The sequence below is a fragment of the Aulonocara stuartgranti genome, assembly GCF_965226115.1.
Source record: "Aulonocara stuartgranti genome assembly, chromosome: 3".
Taxonomy (NCBI): domain Eukaryota; kingdom Metazoa; phylum Chordata; class Actinopteri; order Cichliformes; family Cichlidae; genus Aulonocara; species Aulonocara stuartgranti.
Window position 1 is genome coordinate 47880075 of NC_138941.1, and position 20621 is coordinate 47900695.

The 20621-nt window shown below is 41.5% G+C and overlaps 1 protein-coding gene across 1 annotated transcript in view; it reads right to left on the reverse strand.

Annotated features, from left to right (window-relative positions):
• shroom4 (shroom family member 4) overlaps positions 1-17196 on the reverse strand; it is a 99598-nt gene extending 82402 nt beyond the window's left edge. Inside the window, exon 1 of the mRNA XM_082519507.1 lies at positions 16841-17196. Coding sequence (XP_082375633.1) covers positions 16841-16963 — 123 coding nt within the window. The 5' untranslated portion in view covers positions 16964-17196. The remainder of the gene's footprint in view (positions 1-16840) is intronic.
• Positions 17197-20621: the final 3425 nt, after the last annotated feature.

Below are 20621 nucleotides of genomic sequence, written 5' to 3' on the forward strand. Positions count from 1 at the left end.
TCCACCATCTTCCTCCCTTCTTACATTTCTAAGAATCTGTCTGGTCCCAGTTTATCCATCTTTCCTACAATTCACTCCCATATATATCACTTCTTATCATTCTTATCCCCGTCCAACCTTACAATCGGTACATGTGCAAGCTTTACTGTCAAGTGAAATGGCTGAACTCATAATTCTACATCTAAAACCTGCTCTTTGAGGCTCATGGAGGCAGTTAGCTAAGTTTAAATTTTATCTAGAGTTGCAATGATGAGTTAATCAGCAAATAACTCCCTTTTCAAGACAAGTTCCCAAGAGGAATAATTTAAATTTGGGGCGTTTGCACCACCTGTCACACAAAAGGAGACATTAGATGGAGATTTTTCACAGTTATGTAAGGTTGTTTTTACACCACTACATAATTTAAGATGCAGTCTAGTGTAGTCTTTCATCTTTTCCTCTAAAAAATGTATTTATATGACTGGTTGATTTAATTAACATTCAAAAACCACTTTTTCCCACTACAACAACAACAGAACCTGCACTATTTTCTAGTTTTGGTTATTTTAGTCATTAAATTTATCACAGCTGTAGCTTTAGTGTCAGTAGGAGTTGTTTCAGTATTTAGTTTGTCTCCCACAATGGTCCAAATGTTGTCTGAGGCATTTTTGTTTTTAATGTGAAAGATAGACTTGAGACACCACAATCCCTCTCATTTGTCTGTTTGGGGACAGTGACAGCGAATATTGATTATCAGCAGCTTTAATCAGCTTTCAGAAACCAGACTCCAACTGAAACCCAGCAGATGAATAAACAATCTGGGCAAAACTCCTCATAAATCCTAACCTAGAGGAATGCAACACACCCACTGTCGCCCTCCTCCCTGCACCCACAGACTTTGGTTCCCTGCTCAGAAGTTCCACTCGTCCCATTTCCAATGAAGATAGAACATGAGGGGAGAAATCCCACTTAACATCCCTCTAAGTAACCCACGTTGCCTGACAAGGACGGAGGAGCAAGACGAAGGGATGAAAGGACTTTTCCTTCAGACGCCACCGATGAGAGACAGGAGGGACGGCGATGGAGGAGCAATCGCACAAAGAGAGTTTTGTGTCATTTTAGACCTCAAACTGGAGTCGCCTCGCCGGGCTAGCTACAAGTATGGACCGCATTGCGTGGTGGAATTTGTGTGTGGGGTACATTCTTCGGTTTGGGGCATGGCTACGCTGCAATAAACTGTAAACATATAAACACAGACGCAGAGAAACGCACACAAATTATTCCTGTAACAGCCCTTCTTAATCCGACATAATAGCTCGGAAACTGCTTCTAAGAGTTGAGGAAAATAGCTGCGCTGCGGTCGGTGGAAAATGTTATAGAAAGGAGCCGAAAGCCAAGAACAAGGTGGGATTAAAGGAACGCGGTAATCAAGGCAATCCACTTCAATAAACTGTGAAATGAGGTAAACTGGGACCGCAACCAGAAACAACTGGGACTGCGATCAGAAAGCAGCTGTCCATTAATGTGACCATTGTTTCACTCATTTGTCAATCAAGTGTTTGGTCTATTGAAGATCAGAAAATATCTCTCATCACTTTCAGTGTCTTGGTTTGTCCACAATGACTATAACAGAAAGCAACTAATCGACTAATGAACAAATCCATCAGAGTTTTGTGTGTCAGCGCCAGAAGTACGAGTCGTTTAAGTTTAATTTTTTTTAAATCATTTTTTTACTGTTAAAAGCCAGTTAACTGCTGGATCTGTTAACATGCCACCAGGGTTAGGAAGCGAAATCACCGTAACTATCATAAAACATGTTTTTACAGTTGAGTTTTTTTACTGAAGCCTAAAATAAACTAAAAATCAGATTAGTTTAGTAAATAGGTTAGTTAATCAGATTTTGTTAAAAGATAATCAAATGCAACTCGTCACTATAAATATCCTGTTTTGTCCATTTAAAGTAGCAACATTTACAAGGGTTCAGTTTGCAGTAATGAATGGCTAGAATAAGCTAATGGTGTCACTAATATCTCCAGCTTTTAATTTCAGCTCATGTTTCCCAAAATAAACATATTTTAACCCTGGAGAACCCAAGGGGTCAGATCCGGCCCCATTGGTTTACTAGGGAACCCATGGGGTCAAATTTGACCCCATGGGTTCTCCAGGGTTAACCCATGTTACTGAAAAAAAACCAGTAATAATAATAATAATAATAATAATAATAATAATAAGTGGGCCTTGAGTTGCCAACACTGGAGGAGCTAAAAACTGGCTTGCCAAAACTTGCTTTAAAAAAACAAAAACAAAAACCTGATGACTGCATGCAGAATATTACATGTTATATTTTGGGACATGGGAAGCTCCAACTGTTAAAATAACTAATGTTGTCTGTGTGACAAACCCCTTTCGTCTGGTCGCTTATTCGCAGGGGATCGTCACAGAGGATAGCACCACATGTTTGATTTGGCAGTTTCGTTTGATGCTAGACGCCCTTCCTGACTGATTTATGTCTCCAAACTGAATCAAACTTTTGCTTGTTCAACGAATGTACTAACCAGTACACAGTGAAGCCAATACACCAACTGCTGTTGCCTTCCTAAACAGCAGTACATACCAGAAATCACATCCGCTTGCTGGTGCTGTTTCAGCCGGTCCTGGACCTCAGTGTGTATGATTGGTTTTTAAGGATATGTCAGTGCAGAAGCTCAGAGAATCTCTGTGCTCTTTAAATCACAACAGATGAGACTTTCTTTGACTTCTTGACTTGATGCTGACGCAGAGGTTTTGTCTGCGTGGTGACCACTATCGCCCGGAAGCAGACTGCAGCATTGGAGTAAATGGTGACATCACCACTTTGAGGGTGACACAGTGGATCTTTTAGCAGAACACCAAAGACAAAAAAAACAAAAAAAAAACAAAACAGGTAAACAGTCTTTACCCCCTATGTGGTCAGCTGATATTTGTCCACTCGTTCAGTGCTGACAGTAATTTAAATTATACATTATTATTAGTGTTTCTACACACAGTTTGCTTTAAACAAATGCCAAACCTACTTTTTCTTTTTTTAAAATCAATCAATTAGAATGTCACCATCCTTACACTTAATTTCAAAGTTCAGCAGCTTCTAACAAGCTAGTCCCAGCCCTTCCCATCTTATGTTTTTCCTATCAGCTGTCTCATTGGCCAGGTCGTTGTTATGGTGATCCTTGATTGTCTCACTTTAGAGTCATTATAGAGTGACTCGAACGAGCAGCAGGTGGACAGCTCTCCACCTACGTGGGCCGGGTCCTCAGAAGGTCGGGTAGGCCGGAAGTAAACGGCTGTGAAATTGGACGGTCTAGCCTTCTGATTAGCGTCACCGCTGTCTCGCTGGAGTTTAATAAACTCGGCCGTCTGCTCCTTGCTATCTAAAATATAACAGGACACTGGCGTAAATTCTCGACCGTCTCACACTTCTGTTTAATCAGTTTTCTGTTTGACATTTATTCAGCTGTGTGAAAAGTTTGGCTGGGCCGCGCTATGAATTCTGGGATATGGTGGGCCACGAAGGACACACCCGACCCATCCTTCAAATTCAGGGAAAAGGAGGACGCATTTGTCGGCTGCATTCAGAGGAGTCTACGAATTTGGACAGCCTTCGGCGCGTCGCTGTGATGTAATCGGTCTACATATACGTCTTCAGGAGGATGCAGCCCATGAATCTCGACATGACCTATGTCTCTCTCTTTCACCAACAGCACTGCTCTGTCTTCTTCTGTGGGATCCAGATGCCAAGGAAACACATTTGCGTGCACTGTGAGCACGTGACTTGTTTCTGTTTGCTTCAACCTCAGTCTCAGTCTCAGCTCTGATGCTGAATCTCAGCACAGTCAGCTTAACTCCGGGCTCTGCATTATGATTTTATGACTGAACTCTGATAACAGAGCACACTTTAAAAATTTTGTTTTTATTTCTCTGAGCATCCTAAACAAGAACAAAGTCACTAAAATGAGACTGCTGTAGGTAAGCGATAAAGGCTGCAATCACCCTGAGGGTGCGCTGCAACTGGAGAACAGCCTAATTTGCTTGTGCTTCGTCTATTTGCATGTGTTTTCCCCAAACAGAGGAGCGCTGAGCTCTCAGGGCCCTGACAGGAGAGGAGTGAGTGTTACTGTGACTTCCTCATGATTGTAGGCATTCAACTAAAATTCAACTGATTGTTGTCAAAAACTGTTTTCCATCATATCAACATTTCATGTGTAATCTGAGCTAAGAAAAGATGGCTGAGGTGTGTGTGGGTGTGTGTCCTGCCCCTCAAGTGAGGGGCTAAAAGGGGGAATGCCTGACAAAAATAACAAGAATTGCAGCAGCCTCGAAACTGCAATGATATAATTTTGCTCGAGGGCAAGTTTCACTACACAAACAGGGGTTTTCTTCGTGTATCTTTGTGAGCACTGGTCTCATTAGCAGGCCCTTACGTTGGGATCTGTTTTATGATTCAGGTGTAGGTTATTGTTGGGCACTTATTTGTGATGCTTAAGGTAAGGGCTTCATTATGTCAGCACGGATCCTCACATAGCTACAAAGTGTGTGTGTGTGCGCGCGTGTGTGTGTGCGCCTCCAGACGTAGCCTAAAAGAAACCACCAAAGGCTCCACAGATCAGAGACAGAAGCATTCCAGCCCCACCCAAACACATGCACACAGCTGTCTACAACTTCACCTACTCACAAGCTACATGTTTCCCTCAACCAACCGTTTTTCTCAAACATTTCATGTGTTAACTCCATCTGGATTATTTTCTGTGGTCAGGCCTCACAGTGTGGCTACAAGTCATCTGTGAAACACGATAACCTACAAAGAAAAAAGGCATGAAAACCGGGGTGTTTATACCAGTTTCTTGCATGAGCTTTCGAGTGAATATCAAGAATTCGTCCCGTAATATCAGAGCGAGCAATGCAGTGCTGAAGTAACTGCATGAGAAAATAAGAGAGGAAACAGAAAGGTGACCTCATGCTGTGTCCTTACTATTGCACCTTAATCATTAGATACACACTTGAAATGTGGCAGTCTGTCGTGAGAGGATGAGAGGTGAAAATGTCTTTATGAAACTTTAAGTCAAGTCGATTCCTTTCCAAGCTCCTAGGACCACTGGGACCTGGATGATAGAGAACCTACACAGACATAACCTTAAACTACAGTTCTTCAAGAGCCTGTGTGCTGATCTCTGCCTTCGTTAACTGCTGAAGCCCAGGCTCTGGCTGCTGGGCTGGAGTCTGAATGCACTCAGCTTTAAAATCACTCAGAGTTCTTGGCTAGCTTTACTTTAGCATGTTGTGTGTGCAGGTGCTTACACAGAGCCAAAGTTATCTCACCTTCTCTCAATCTGATTTTTAAGTTATCATGTCATGTGTACCTTTGGTGGAATGGCACCATCAGTGGCCATGTTATGTTGGAAGAATTGCAGGGAAAGTTACTGAAAGCATGCATTTATATGTAGGAAACTCAACTAATCACAAGAAAAAACTGTTACAGTGTCAAATTAAAACATGTTGTTCATTTTCACTAATTATAGCGTATTTTTTCATAATGTTAAGAGTTTGATTTTAAAATGGTCTGGTTTTGACTCAATTCAGTTTTGTTTTGTCTGAAAAATGGTCCAAAAACTAAGAAGAAAAGCTGAAAACCAACAAAAAATATTCATATCTGATAGGCAGTAAAACGTGGATTTTTTTGGCTCTGCTTTTGCTTCATAAATGAACAAAAAAAGAAAAAAAAACCCTCATAAAGTAAAGTTCAGTACAAGTTGCTGGAAACATGAATACTCCCACATTTTTTCTGCCGCCCTCTCATCAATGCACTCTACTGTGCTGCTGTGCGCTGTTACTGCACAACATATGTTTTTGGTTAGGTAGGACAGTTAGCAAAGCAGGGCAGTGGACAGGAAAAACACACACACACACACAACACACACACACACACAGAGTAGGTACAATAGCATCTCTATCTGATGGCATCTTTATCTACCCCCCTCTGAGAAGACTGCTACTGGAGGCTACCTTTACTGGAATGCAGGGGGAAAACACACACACACACACACACACACACACACACACACACCAGCTGTTTACAACCTCAAGACAGCTGGCTGCATACCTTTGACCAAATGTCAAAACATTCCTTTGTAAAAATCCCTGAGTTTTCTGTTTCTGTCGTCAGCAAAACAAAAAGCAAAACAAGAAAAATATCAGCTGGGAATCTCAGATTCTTGCTGTTTTGAAACTCATTGTGCTGGAATGCTCCCCACAAGAAATGCAGCTTGATTTCCAGCAGTAGAAGAAGGAGAAAAATCCCTCTTAGCCACAAATCAAAAACATCAAACTCTTTTGGAGGCTCACCCCTTTGTGCCAACATGTACTGATTTACAGTTTGGATTAAGATGAGACGGTCTTAAAGTGCCAAAAACCCTGCAACAATGTGCCATTACCTGCTCTGCTTCAACTGCACTAGATTAACAATTTTAAGCAGACAAAACTGATCATTTAAAGGAGTTTTACCAGTTTATATCCTTATTTATCCTGTGATAAAGCCATTAAATCTAGATCCTGGATCAGTTAAGTGCTTCCCAGATTTCCTTATGATCTCAACTGTTGTGAAAATAGTAGATTAAGTACACTACCGTGCTAATGCCAAACTTTGTTAATTACTCCTGATTAACTTCAAAAGTCATCCAGATCCACAAAAATGTGAGGCATTAGTGCAAAAACAGGCACGAGTTCATGACCAGACAGTAGGGTGATAATCAGATAAAAATAAAGAAACACCCAATGAAATTTTCTCCACTGCAGGAGTCATATCATGGTCTTCGCTGGGTTTGTGAAGACTCCACAAAGCTCTGCATAATTTTACTCTGAGGGAGCCCAACTTAAAAACAGCTCGGTCAGAGTTCAGCCGTTGGAAAACACAGCACCAAAGCTACCTCCTGCTGCCGGTCAGTGCAGCGCTGCTGGTTTCGGTGGTTGCGCGGCCTGGGAGATTGGCCGAGAGTTTGCCAGCTGAGTGAGAGGAGACTGGAGATGGTGATGGGAATGGAGACCCAGCTTTATGCAACACCTGGACCACAATGAAAATGGACCGTAAACAAGCAAGAGTACAGCTCCCAGAACAGTACAGGCTCTTAACTCTTTTCCTAGGCTGACAACTGAAGGAACACCAGACCAATCTGAACATGCAATTTGAATTATTACTCTTTGTTTTGGCGTGCTTCACCCTCAAGTGATAGACTGTGGTCATGTATTACGCCAGCTGCTTATTCACATGATTTGTTCTTAAAATTTTAATCGAGAGTGTTTCCTTCAAACTATTTCTACAATTTTTCGGTTTTTTTGCAGTAATGAGCATGTAAGAGAGAGAGCTCAGGTTGAGCAGTTTGGAGACAAAATTAGGAAGTGTCAGTGGATATTTTTGACAAAGGGTGTTGAAGATGAAGCTGCCAGGCAGGTGAAAAAGAGGAAGACCACGGAGAAACTTATGGATGTAGTGAAGAAGGACATGCAGAGGGTTGGTGTGACAGAGGAAGACAGGGTGAGATGGACCCTGATGGTGCTTAAGTGCTTTGAGGGCTTGTCGACGAAGGTATTTGGGACCAACTGTATCTTGTAAAATATATTTGGACAAGGCTATTGACTTGTAACTGCTAATCTGTTCACTCAGGTCCTTCCTATTTAGTGTTTTCCCAAAATTAACCTGGTTAGGTTGTTGCTTTGAAGGTCCTCAATTTCAGTGATGTCAGTCACAAGTCTCTCGTAGCGTAAGCAACAACTTCAAGTCCTTTTTTATCTTTGTCCACTGGGAGCTGGAGGGTCACTCCAATCAGCACTTGTAATGGCTCAAACCTGGCTGTGCGTTTATGCTTTGCCGAGTCTACACCAGGTGTCCCCAATCCCAGTCCACGAGGGCCGGTGTCCCTGCAGGTTTTAGATCTCACCCTGGGTCAACACACCTGAATCACATGATTAGTTCATTACCAGGCCTCTGGAGAAGTTCAAGACATGTTGCGAAGGTAATTTATCCATTTAAATCAGCTGTGTTGGATCAAGGACACCTAAAACCTGCAGGGACACCGGCCCTCGTGGACTGGGATTGGGGACACCTGGTCTACACACAGTTTTGTAGACCATTATCTACATGTTGTAGCTGTTAAGTGCTACCAGAGGGCGGTGTCACAAACAACCGACCTTGATGTTCGCAGGGCTCCAGAGTAGGGCTGCTCGATTATGGCAAAAATGATAATCACGATTATTTTCACTGAAATTGAGATCGCGATTATTTGACGATATTTATTTAACCCTTTAAGACCTACTATAGAACCAAGTCCGCCAGAGCTTATATTATTTTTTTTACATGTTGTAGTGCCATTTGTGGGAGCATTTCAAGTTGCTAAATAACTGTTATAGCCCATATTTTAATAATATGTATGCATTAAGTCCATAGTAACTACATTAATTGCAAAAAAGTGCAATAAACTACAAAAAAATTTATATCGTTTTTGTTTTGTTTTTTTACATATATTTCTACTTGGAGAAATTTAAGAGGTTTATCCCTCAAAACTTTAAATACAAAAAAGTTGCAAAAAATAGTTTACAACAACAGGAAATTTAGTTTGAGTGTCTTCATAGTTTTATTTTGGAGATACACCAATTTTTATATACTGCAGGAAAAACAAAAAAAACAATCCTATGATGCAAATTTGCAAAGAAAACAGCAGGTGCATCAAAATAAACTATTTCCAGCAGTGCAATTTGAGTTCTAAGCATCCCAGAAACTATTCAGAAAAGTCAAACATGACCAGTATAGGCTTTTAAGGCCTACAAGTAAAAAACTACATTTCCGCGAAAATGACGTCACTTCCGGTTTCGGCCAGGAAATGGCGGACATGCGACAGTTCGCGCTGACGTCTGTTTCACTGTGGGAAGTGTTACGAACAGCTGATCGGATCGGCAAAGCGTGTTTCTGGAATATTATGTTTTTGTTCCTGCAAGCGCTTTTTATGCAATTTTTGCAAAGCTATATGTGGAACGAAACCGTGACCGAGGACAAGCTGATGGCATAAGATGTAAGTACAACTCCTCCGGTTTCATATGCAAAACAAATTATTGCGCTAGCTTACGCGGTTCGGGTTCTACAGGGATTTAAAAATAGTTACACAAAACGGAGCATGCTGCTCTGACCGGATTTAAAGGGTTAACAATGACTTTAGAAAATAATATAAAATAGTGTGCAACACCACTGAAGTTTTTTTTTTTTTACCTCTCTTTTCAACCAACAGCAGTCACTCTCCTCTCCAAATAACTTCTGCTTAGCTTTCCGAGCTTCCCTCGGGACCTCTTAATCAGCGGTCTCCAACCTTTTTTGCGCCACGGACCGGTTTATGCCCGACAATATTTTCACGGACCGGCCTTTAAGGTGTCGCGGATAAATGAGGGAGGGGCTAATAATCGGCTCTGTCATTTTTAATGATCGTTGAAAGCCCAGATCGTAATCGTGATTAAAATTCGATTAATTGAGCAGCCCTACTCCAGAGGCACCAGCAGCTTCAAATATGTGTTTGCTGCTTTGTAATGGCCTTTTAGCAGCTGCTCTCTTAATCTGATGTATTTGTCTGGCAGAAACCTTCCTCATTGTGTCTTTATCCGCACGAACCCATGTGTGCTCTGGCTCAGCCACAGATCTCTTAACATTATGGTGATCATGCTTAAATTTTCGTGAAATATCGAAGGTTTTCATTACGTGTCCAAGGCATTCAACTATTTCACTCTTTTCAGCAGCAGAGAGATCCTTTTTCCCTTCCTATGTTGCTTGAAAATGCTGGTCTGCTTAATAATGTGGAACATCCTTCTTTAGTAGTTTTTCCTTTAATTGGGCTGACCTGGCAACTAATGATCACAGGTGTCCGAGATTGTTTTCAGTGATACAAAGAGTCCCGAGACACAATTCCATCCATGGGTTTAATTGAAAAACAACTTATTTAATCTTTATGACACTTCAACACAATTTGCATAATAATTTGGCACACGGTGTATTTATTTGTCCCTGCATCTCCGCTGCTGCGTCCTGCTGTTACTGTGTTTATATTCAGGCTAGATTCTCCTTCTCTCAGTCTCAGTGCACCTCCTGTTACTTGTCCTCACGCATACGTCACGTGTGGAACTAACCAGAGACAGATGAAGTGAAATAATGTTAATGGCCTTGGTGACAACACATTATGTTCCAGTAAAAGTTTCCAAACTAGCGTTACACCGAGCGTATCGACAGCAGGAGACAGAAAAGCATCATGTCTGCTCTTTTGACCACAGCTTGGTTCGATCTCGGGAGGAGACACAAATCCCTTTGGGGTTGCGTGAGGAAGGGCATCCGGGATAAAACTCACTGCCAAATCAAATATGCAGAGCTACCCACTGTGGTGACCCCTTGTGAATAAGGGAGCAGCTGAAAGCAGCTTTTAGTCTATGATCTGAATCCGGTCTTCAGGTGTTCTTTATAATGACCAAATTCTATTATTAAAAGGTACAACTATTGTACATCTGAGTAAAAGACACCCTCAGTTTTTTTGGAGGAACTGAAGGCCTTTCCCCCCCTGAGTTGGCTAAAAGAAAGCTTCCATTTATTATCAAGAAATTCAACCTGAATGAGCAGAGTTTGTTTTTTAAACTGCAACCAGTCTGGTTTGACTCATTAAGACAAATTTGTCTGAAAAACGGTCAAAACATTAAGCAGATTACGCTATGAATTCAAAAAAATAGCAAATATTTGTATATGATAGGCAGTAAACAATGAATTTTTGAAATTTTTGCTCTTTTTTTGCTTTATAAATTAACTGAAACATCCTCCTCATGAAGTAAACACCAAAGTAATTAAATAGCAGCTAGTAGTTAGTAGTAATAGTAGTATTAAATAATGGTAAAGTTCATGTTTCTTCACTATCTACTATAGAAATTTCTGTTTTTATAGAAGTTTTTTTCAAAGAAAAGAGTCAAATTTCAGAAAGACAGTACAAATATTTTTCTGTACAAAGAAAACAAGTTTCTTAAAATTTAAGCTCAAAGAGTCGTGCTGAGAGATTTATTTCTCCAGCAAGATTTCTTTATCACACAGAAAAACAGATGAACTGTTGCCCTTCCTTTTGTAACATTCAGATTTCTCAGGCATTAAATGTGTAGTTAATCTTCTTTGCACTGACAGAAAGGAGAGTTTCACTGGTCTGGCTGTATTTGGCCCCTCCTGACTTACACAGTCTGCAATGGAGCACCTGATATAAGGTCAACATTTGGAGGCATTCTGTAAAAATGCTAAATTGCACAATGCAGTCTGAGATCTTTTAGATAGCAAACATGTCGGGTGTGCAAGAGCTTCGGTGGGAAAAACAATCTAAAGCACAGCAGTAAAGTGGGCAACTGGTATCCATCTAAAAACCTCAGCAGAGTTGAAAACATGAGCCATTAAATTTAATTCTGAGCATGACCAATTACCGTGCTGTATGCAAAAAGACTCAATTAGCCACTATAACTTAAAACCGCCCCTCAAACTGTGACCAAAGCAAGATCTTTAAAGCCAAAGATGGATTTCTTTTAGATGTGCAACGATCCCGTTGGAGCGTCGTCTCACGGTCAGCCACCGCAGAGCAGCCTAAAAAAACCTGTTGAGGAGGCACAGAGACAGAAACAGCAGAGAGCTCGCAGTAGATCATAAAACCACACATGAAAGCGAGCTGACAGCGCCGCGGCAGCTGCTCTGTCAAACACAAAAATGAAAGGAACTCATCACTTAGTCTTCCAAAACTACAAAGGACATAACAAATGTCACACAACATACGGGTCTGACAACCAGTAGGGCTTTTAATGAGACGTCACCCTAAAACACACCTGTGTGACTGTAAGTAGGAGTTTCTATCACTCGTACAATAAAATTCATGCTTCTTTGACTGCGTTCTGTGCATTTTTATTCAGTTTAATCTCCGCTAACTGAATTTTATTATTACATTTCTCAGGAAACTATGACGTGTGGTTTGTTTGAAAAACAATATTTAAAAATACCTGAAAAACGAAGCTTGGCATTAAACCGACGCTCTGTCAACATGTTAGAAAGTTTGAAAAAGTGTCTGATGTTGGATTTTTATTGTCAGAAATACGTCGTTTTAATGGATAACCAGTGTGTTTGTCGAAGACTTGGCGGGCCTTCTTGAACTCTCTCTTCTGTGCACCATTGAAGCGCGCCAAGTTAAATCATGTCCGCAGCCAACAGGTGCTAATTTAAGACTTCTTCATGGGCTTTGTATTTATTTTAAAAGTCGAGTGGAAAGATTAAAATAATGAGGTGGTGAAAAGGCTTTTAACCGTTCAAGTTTTTGTTTTCCCTTCCTCTCTGGCACACCGATTCAGCTCACCTACCACATGGAGGACGTTTTCCAGCTTCAAACTAAAATACCTCTATTTACTTTGTTCCTATTTTCACTCCTTACTGGAGTATGTTGAGCTTTTTACATGGCATTTTATCACTTATTGAGATTTTATTTAATTTCACCATTTCCCTCTACTTCATTGAGCTATAGCAATAGCCTAGGTGTTTACACATTCACTTGACAAGCAAAAGGTTGCAAGTTTGATTCCAGATAGAGAGACAAACAGGTCTTCTTTGGATGTCATCCAAATCAAAACATGCAAGCCTTTATTGAGCTATAGGCTCTCAAAAATCTGATTTACTTACCAACATAACCAGAAACCATCACCATCAGTGCCCTGGCCCCAATTAAACACATGAAGATGTAGAAACAAACTAATAAAGTGCTTTTGACTCGCCTTTAGGCTTTCCCAGATGCACCGTGACTCATTTTTCCTCACCTCTATTTTCACCAAAGCATGTTTACGTCTCGATTGACCGACTGGCTGAAAAGCACTGGTAAGAGGCTCAAAGACCAAGTCGCTGAACGGCTGAGCGAGCAGCAAAGCCAACGAGTGACCGACCAACTTTAAACAAAACCTCAAACTCACCGTGTCATCACACAGCTGATCACTGGCTGAAAGGACACCATAGTATTCCAGTCTGGGAAATCGACACACACACACACACTCACACACACACAGACACACACCCACAGAGAGTAGTAATTAGTTATGCTCCTGGTGAAATGTTGACCAAATGGCTTACATCCCTCTGCTGTCTCAGACTGGAGAAGCCAACCCTCCCCCTCCTGCAGCACACACACATTCTTCAAAACACAGACACTGTGAAAAGGGCACCAGGCTGTTCCATAAAGACACGCTGCTGAATGACACTTGTATCCACATTAAAACTTTTCAGGCATAAATCCTGAGAAAAGGAAACTTTTTAAATGTGAGAAGCCTGTAAGAAGATCTGACTGAAACAAACAACGCTTTAATGACCTATTGTTGCCTCACTCGTTTTTCATTAACTGCTTGTTAAATAGAGGTATACTGTTGTAACCGACACACACCCGAGGGATTACCTATCTCATCCGATCTGGGAGCGCCTTGGGAACCCAAGGATAGTGGGGGCAACAGCATTCAGCATAAAAGCAAGCAAACTGAAAGAAGGTGCACCCATGCTTCGCTTTTTGACAACATATATCAAAACAGTGATCAGCCGCCTCTCCACCAAGTTCCTCAACCCAAAGACGAACTCCAACTCCACCATGCTGGACTGTAGCTGACTACTACAACTGAACTCTTGTTCTCCTCCAGTGAGCCTCTGATTGTACAGATAAGACGCCCGCTTCACACGTCACTGAGCCAGCATTTAGCTCAGCACGAGTCCCAGCTCTCCACCTGCTTCAGGATCTGGTTGGTGTGACTCTAAAGTGTGCAACAGATTGCCAGAGTTGCACCATGTCATCAATGTATCAACAATGTAATTTCATTAAAATGCCACAGCGACGTTGAGTTCAGCGAAGGTGATCAATAACGTTTAAGCCTCAAAAAAATCTAAGTGGCGTTAACAAAAGGAACAAATCACCCCTTCAGAGTTCTTACAAAGGAAGAAACTAGCAATAAAGATCAAACCAGTTTCCACGTGACGCTGTAAATCTACTTATCTCTGCTCCATTTTAACATGGGAGTCTATGGCGATTTATACACTGTTCAAAACAGCCTCAAGTGGCCACTGGAAGAATTGCAGTTTTTGTCTTTAGGCATTGGCTTCATTTATCAGCCTGTAACCTGCTGCTTCGTACTGAGGCACAATCACAACACAGGCTGTTATCAATCTTAGAAAGCTGGAATGGGACCTTGACTTAAGATTATTTTGTAAAACAGAAATCTGTAGACAGCGAATAGATAAGATAAAGAAAGTCACAGGCTCACACAGTGCTCATCCCTCTAAATCTGTGGTCCACAGACACCGTAACGCTCTGTGTGCAGGCCCTCCCTGACCCTAAAACACATTCCACACTCACGCCTTTCACACACCTCAGCTTCACCTTCGCTCTGCCTGTCCTTCTCCCCTTTCCTTCAAGGACTTAACACTTAATCATTAAACACTCCAAACACATTTCAGCACCACACTTCCCTGTCCGTCACTCACCTTCCGAGCTGATTTTATTGTGTATCCATCTGTGTGCGAGTGTCAGCTCGCCACCGGACACAAAACAGCCACAGAGCCCAGCTTTGATTTTTATCTCCTTTAGCGGTCTCAGTCACATTTTCCCAGGAGCTATGTTACTGTGTTTCCAGATGACTGAGCCAGGTTTTCCATTCCCCCACTGTGGTCAATCTAGACGCACACCAGCCAACATTTACACCACTACCACTGCTGCTGCTGTGACTTCTCAACAGAGTGGGAAAGAGAGAGAGAGAGAGCACGAGAGGCACTGGGAGCAGAGGTTGCATGTCCTACTTATGCACGGACCACCCCCAGCAGAACACACAGCAATAATTGCTTGTAGTAATTCAAAGACTCCCTCCTCGGTTCTACCGGCTCACCACCCGTGGCATCAAACTGTGAGACGAGAGGCTGGGAGGAAACCTTGCCCCCACCGAGCGACTTGATCTCGCAGCATGAGGTCACATCAGCTTCTGAAAGCCTGAAGGTAAAACTGCTGTCTTTAGCTTGCTGAACATCTCTTTCAGATAGGTGGCGTTTCTCGGCGATGATGCAGCCCGCCACCATTTATTACACATTTTCGTTCATCTTACTTGACAGCACAAAGTAATAGATTCTGTAGTGCATTAAGAGTCTTCAGAGGGGACACGTGCTTTGGGGGGGGAAAAGGCAACTGTTGTTCTGTGCCTAAGAATAAGCAAATGGATTAAACCTTAGCACATTAGCTTTCAGTGCACAAACCTTACAGAGTAGCTTTCTACATCTTGGGATGGGAAGGTGGACTGGCGGATTGTCGCAGTGTCAGCAGTAAACCAGACATCATAGCGGACTGCCGCAGCAGTAAGAGAGCTGAGCCAAAAGGCCGTCTTCGTTCCAACCCCAACCGAGGATCATGAAGTCTGAGTATTGACCAAGAGAGTAACGCAGAAAAGTTTCCTCCACATAGGGTGGCTGGGCTAAGCCTTAGAGATGTCCAGAGGGCGTGTCAAAAAGGAGCCAGCTGGTTAGGATGCCTCCTAGAGGTTTTCTTTTTTCTGGCGACACCCAACTGGGAGGAGATCCTGAGGTAGACCCACTGGAGATATTATATATCGCTTGTCAGGCCTGGGAACGTTTTAGGATCTGCCAGGAGCAACTGGAAAGTTTAGTTGGGTAGAAGGATGTCTGGAATACCCTGCTGCTACTGCGATCTGACTTTGGATGGATGGATGGATGGATGGATGGATGGATGGATGGATGGATGGATCACTGTATATCATACTGCTGCTGCAGGCGAGGCAATAAATTAAAAAAGATAAAATGCCCTTTATTTTGTTTGTTTGCAAAAACATACAAATAACCTTCCTTAAACTTAAACTTCCTTAAAGTATTGTGATTTAGGCTGAGGCTATATCACAAGTTGTGGATGCAGGAACGCAACCAAATACTTTTAGATGCCTTCTTGAATCTGTGCGGACACAACATCACACCGCACCAGTGCAAACTCAAGTAAAAGCATCTTAGAAACCATGTGAGGAACATGCAATGAGCACAGAGAATCACAGGATTTCATTTACAAGGATTCCCACATCCCACAAACAGCCTCACGCTGGATTATTTATGGCCCAGACCAAGTCATCTAAAGTATGACGTCTGTCAACACTTGGGCGTCTTTACCTCACATTAAATGACGTAACAAGAAGATGAACAGTCTCCTTTCATTCAGGATCCCCCCAGGCAGGAACCTTTAACCTCCAGGTTTGAAAGCACAGTGGCATTACATTGTGTGTGTGTGTGTGTGTGTGTGTGTGTGTGTGTGTGTGTGTTGGGGTGGGGGGGGAATCAAAGACAGTGACAGCTGAGAAACATCAACCTGCACCGGATATCTGCTTTAGCCTTGGAGAATCACATGGTTTTTTTTTTCCTTCACAAAAAGAGCAGGACTTTAAACTAAGCTGTGCACAATCACTTCAGTGGAAAGTTCAAACCAGCAACCCGGGGAGCAGCTACACAGACCTGCGACAATAACCACCACAACCGCTGCTCTGTTGGGTCAGGCCTGTTGCAACAGCCACATCCTTATGAAATCCAATTCCTACATCCAATGAGAGTGCAGTGGCATACGAGTAACAAGCCAAGGGTCTAAATCTGTGCAGAAAACTTTACAGAACGCAACGTGCATTTAACACAGTGCAGCATAAGCGACTTTACACATACTTTCAGCCCGTCCAAACAGGGAGTTTTCACACACAAACACACGTATATACGCTGTCAGTTGTTATGGTCACTCACTTTGGTGATGATGAGCGGCTCCCCGTGCTCTAGCCCTCCTTTCAACGTGAACCCCCAAGGCGCGCCCCCGCTCAACTGGACCTGAATGTGGTGGAAGGAGACGAGCTGCTCCACGGTTTCCATCCTTCGCCTTCCGCTCCGTGTATCCGTTATCCCTCTCGTTTTCTTCGTCCTGCTGTCTGTGTTGTTACTGAGGTTAGCGGCGCCGGTGGCGGTAACTCTGCTTCTCCATCACCGCTGTAACATCAACGAGGAACGGATGGATTGGCTGAGGAAGAAGGACGGAGGGAGGGAGTGCAAAAGGGGGAGGGCAGAAAGTTTTCACGCGGGGCTCAAAGTTAGCAACAATTACAGTGAAATGTCGCTTTCTATTTCCGGTTAAAATGTTTAACTTGACCACAAAGTGACTTCTAGTCGAATTTTATAAAGGTAGATTTGTGTTATAACGTATCATAATCATCTTTTGGTAATACCACCTCATATACTTAGCTTTTAACGCGAAAATTTCACATTACATTAGCTTTTATTTTTATATCCACACAACCTATTTCCGGTCTAATATTCACAAAATTCCCACGGCAACAAACTTTGGGAAAACTTTTACAACGCGAGGTAGGCGGGGACTTCTCCCACTAGCCAAACGCCTCGATTTGACCGATGGAAAGCTCGGCCAATGAGAGAGCGGCTTTCGGACGTCTCTTCCAATACGATGGGCCAAAGAGGCAGAAGTTGTGAGGGCGCCTCCCGCTGTATTGTTAACAGCATCAGGCGGTAAGCAGCAGAACGAGAGGACAGTCCTGGGCTTTTATTTGAAACAGGAGATCCACTGCGAAAACTATCAGCTCATTTTAAGCCGCCATCTCCACATATAATTGCATGATTTAATGCAAGAGAGCTGCTTCACTATAATTTTGCTGTATAACGTAATACTGCAGGCCTCTGAAGAGCAGATTGTAGCCATATCAAAGGAAATCACTCCTAAGATAAACTGTGTAAAACACTTTTGTTTAGCAAATATTGAGAAAGACAGAAAAAGTACAGACGTCTTTAAGTTCAATTTGTCTTGATTTACTAGCCAAGGAATCCCATAAAGTTGATTTTGTTCGTCTGAATGCAGCGTTTTTAGCAGGAGAAACGTTTAGTCATTCAAGTGACATGCAAAGTTCCTCAATGTGAGAGGAAAGTCATGGACAGGTGGGTGACATAATAAAGCATATTTTATACCATAATGAAGTGAATATATATATATATATATATATATATATATATATATATATATATATATATATATATATAAATTTATGTGGTCTGGACATTGCTGGAAACATCTGAGATATTTTAATAAAGTTCTATTTATTTTAATAAATATATATTTAATTTAATAAAGTAAATATTTAATCATATGTATTGTTTATTTTATTAATATACATTGTATTTAATGAGTTTTTTATAGTTAAATATGTTTTTTTAATAATGTGTTTTAATTAATAACTTTTAAAAAATAACCTTTTCTCTGTTTTAGTGTAGAAAAAGTTGCACATTATAATTTAAAATCTTGTTCCCGTTGAGGCTGAGCTTACTAAAGAAATGGGAAAAGTGTGAATTAGCACTCAGTCCAGATATTGAAAAGCCCTCTTATCTGCAGCTGGAGGAAACTATTTTCAGTCATCAGTCCTTTGAAGTTATGAAAGGAAGGGAGATGATGAGAAATGTCCCAAATTGGGCCAATGCGGTCTACATAGGAGTAAATACTTCATGTGACTGCACAGATCCCCATTCATAAGAAAAGAAAAAAAAAAAAAAAGAAGTTATGAAAGGAATCTCTGAGTGCAGTTTAAAAACACTTACAGGTTATCCGTTGTGTTTCTGCATTATGCTGACAGACACACAGACACTCCTGCTCAATCTCAATAGTTGAAGAGGTAACTTCCAAGTTAGGCTTGTTATGAAAAGATCTTAACTCTGTTCACGGACTTCTATTCCTATCACAACAAAGACTTTCCACCCTCCACCCTGAAGCTCTGCAGACCTACACGACCACCTAATTATGCTGGTTTGCAGGCCAACAATAACATTTAATCACATCCCACATTTTTCTAAATTCTTACCAGTCTTCTTATATAACAGCTGTATTAAGACACAATCAGTCAAGAAAACACCACCAGTCAAAGCTGTGGTGTAAGAACAACACACAGCATGTTGTTTAACATCTTGTTAAAGTGTGTCATGAAAAAATGTCACACATGGACATTGGTATATAGCCTAGGGGAAAATACACCTAACTACACATCTAAAGGTTAAAATTAGCATATTATACATAAACAGTTGTTGTAAATATAATAAACATGTTCCCATGCGTCTTTGGGTGTTAGTTTGAGTCAGATGTATTGAAAATGTCTAACAGATATCATACAAAGCGATGAAAACAGCCAAAGAAGCCACTAAAAGGCATGAAAAATGTCTGAAATGTTAAGTTAAGTGAAGGGTAAAACTATACTAATGAACTGCATTTAGATACTTTTATTCCTCATTGGCACCATACCCAAACAATAATTGTGCTCTCAAATAATCCCCAAAGTTTCTTACATAAGGTATCACACATGGTGAAAATAACTACACAGCAAAAAAGGGTACATTATCTTTTTTCCTGCAGAAGTTTATGAGATTTTCTGTGTATGGTAAATTGCAAAAATTGAATCTGTGGTCAAAAATATTTTTAAAAAAGAAAAAAATGTATTTACTTTAGAAATAGTACACTGTACAGTATTTTTTCAGGGTTTTCAGTGTACATGCTATCAAAACTGGTAGCTCCAACACATAAAATGTATTATACAGTTATATTATTCTGCAGAGTTTCTGTATTTTAACTTAAAAAGAAACAATTATTTTGGACAAATGCGCTCTTGTCTGATCTCGCAGCCATGCTCCTGTCTCCAGTCTGCTCCCCATAGCCTGAAGTTTTCCCACTCTCTCCCTGCAGACAGAAATAATTGGACTATAGATAATCACAGCTGTGGAATGCCACCAAATTGCAACGCATTTAACTACATGTGTGTGTATGAGTCTCTATCTTTGTGTTTCAATAGAAAGAACAAACGAAGGAGAAGTGATAGAGAATCAAAGAAAACAGAGGCAACAGATGTGGACATGCTCAGACATCCCACCTTTCATCCAGACCATGAGGAGTTTGTTTTGGTCAGATTCCTCTCGGCCTTGTTTTATTCTAAGAAACTCTGAGCTGGAATATTTGGTTTGGTGGTAAGTGCTGCTTTCATGTGAGGTCAAGTTTTTAAAAAACAGAAGGCGCAAGTGGAGATGGTTTATAGTGCGTGTTTCTTTCATTTATTTTGATTCTAGTGGGTTTAGCGTTTGAGGCTCAAACAGAAACAGGATGTTATTATTCAGATTTTCCTCGCTCAGAAGTGTGTAATATCTCTCTCTCTCTCTCTACATATATCCATCTATCTGAGCTTCCACGTGGTGCTGAGGCAGGTTATTGGCCGTTAGTTGGATGGGACCGGTCCCTTCTGGGGGTCCTTGACAATCAGGACTGTCCGGCCTTCAGTTAACCATTCTGGGGTCATGTCCAAATTCATGGGCTGCATCCTCCTGAGGCCGCATTTGTAGACCGATTATGTCACAGCGACGCGCCGAAGGCTGTCCAAATTCGTAGACTCCTCTGAATGCAGCCGATAAATGCGTCCTTTTCCCCGAATTTGAAGAATGGGTCGGGTGTGTCCTTCGTGGCCCACCATATCCCAGAATTCATAGCGCGGCCCAG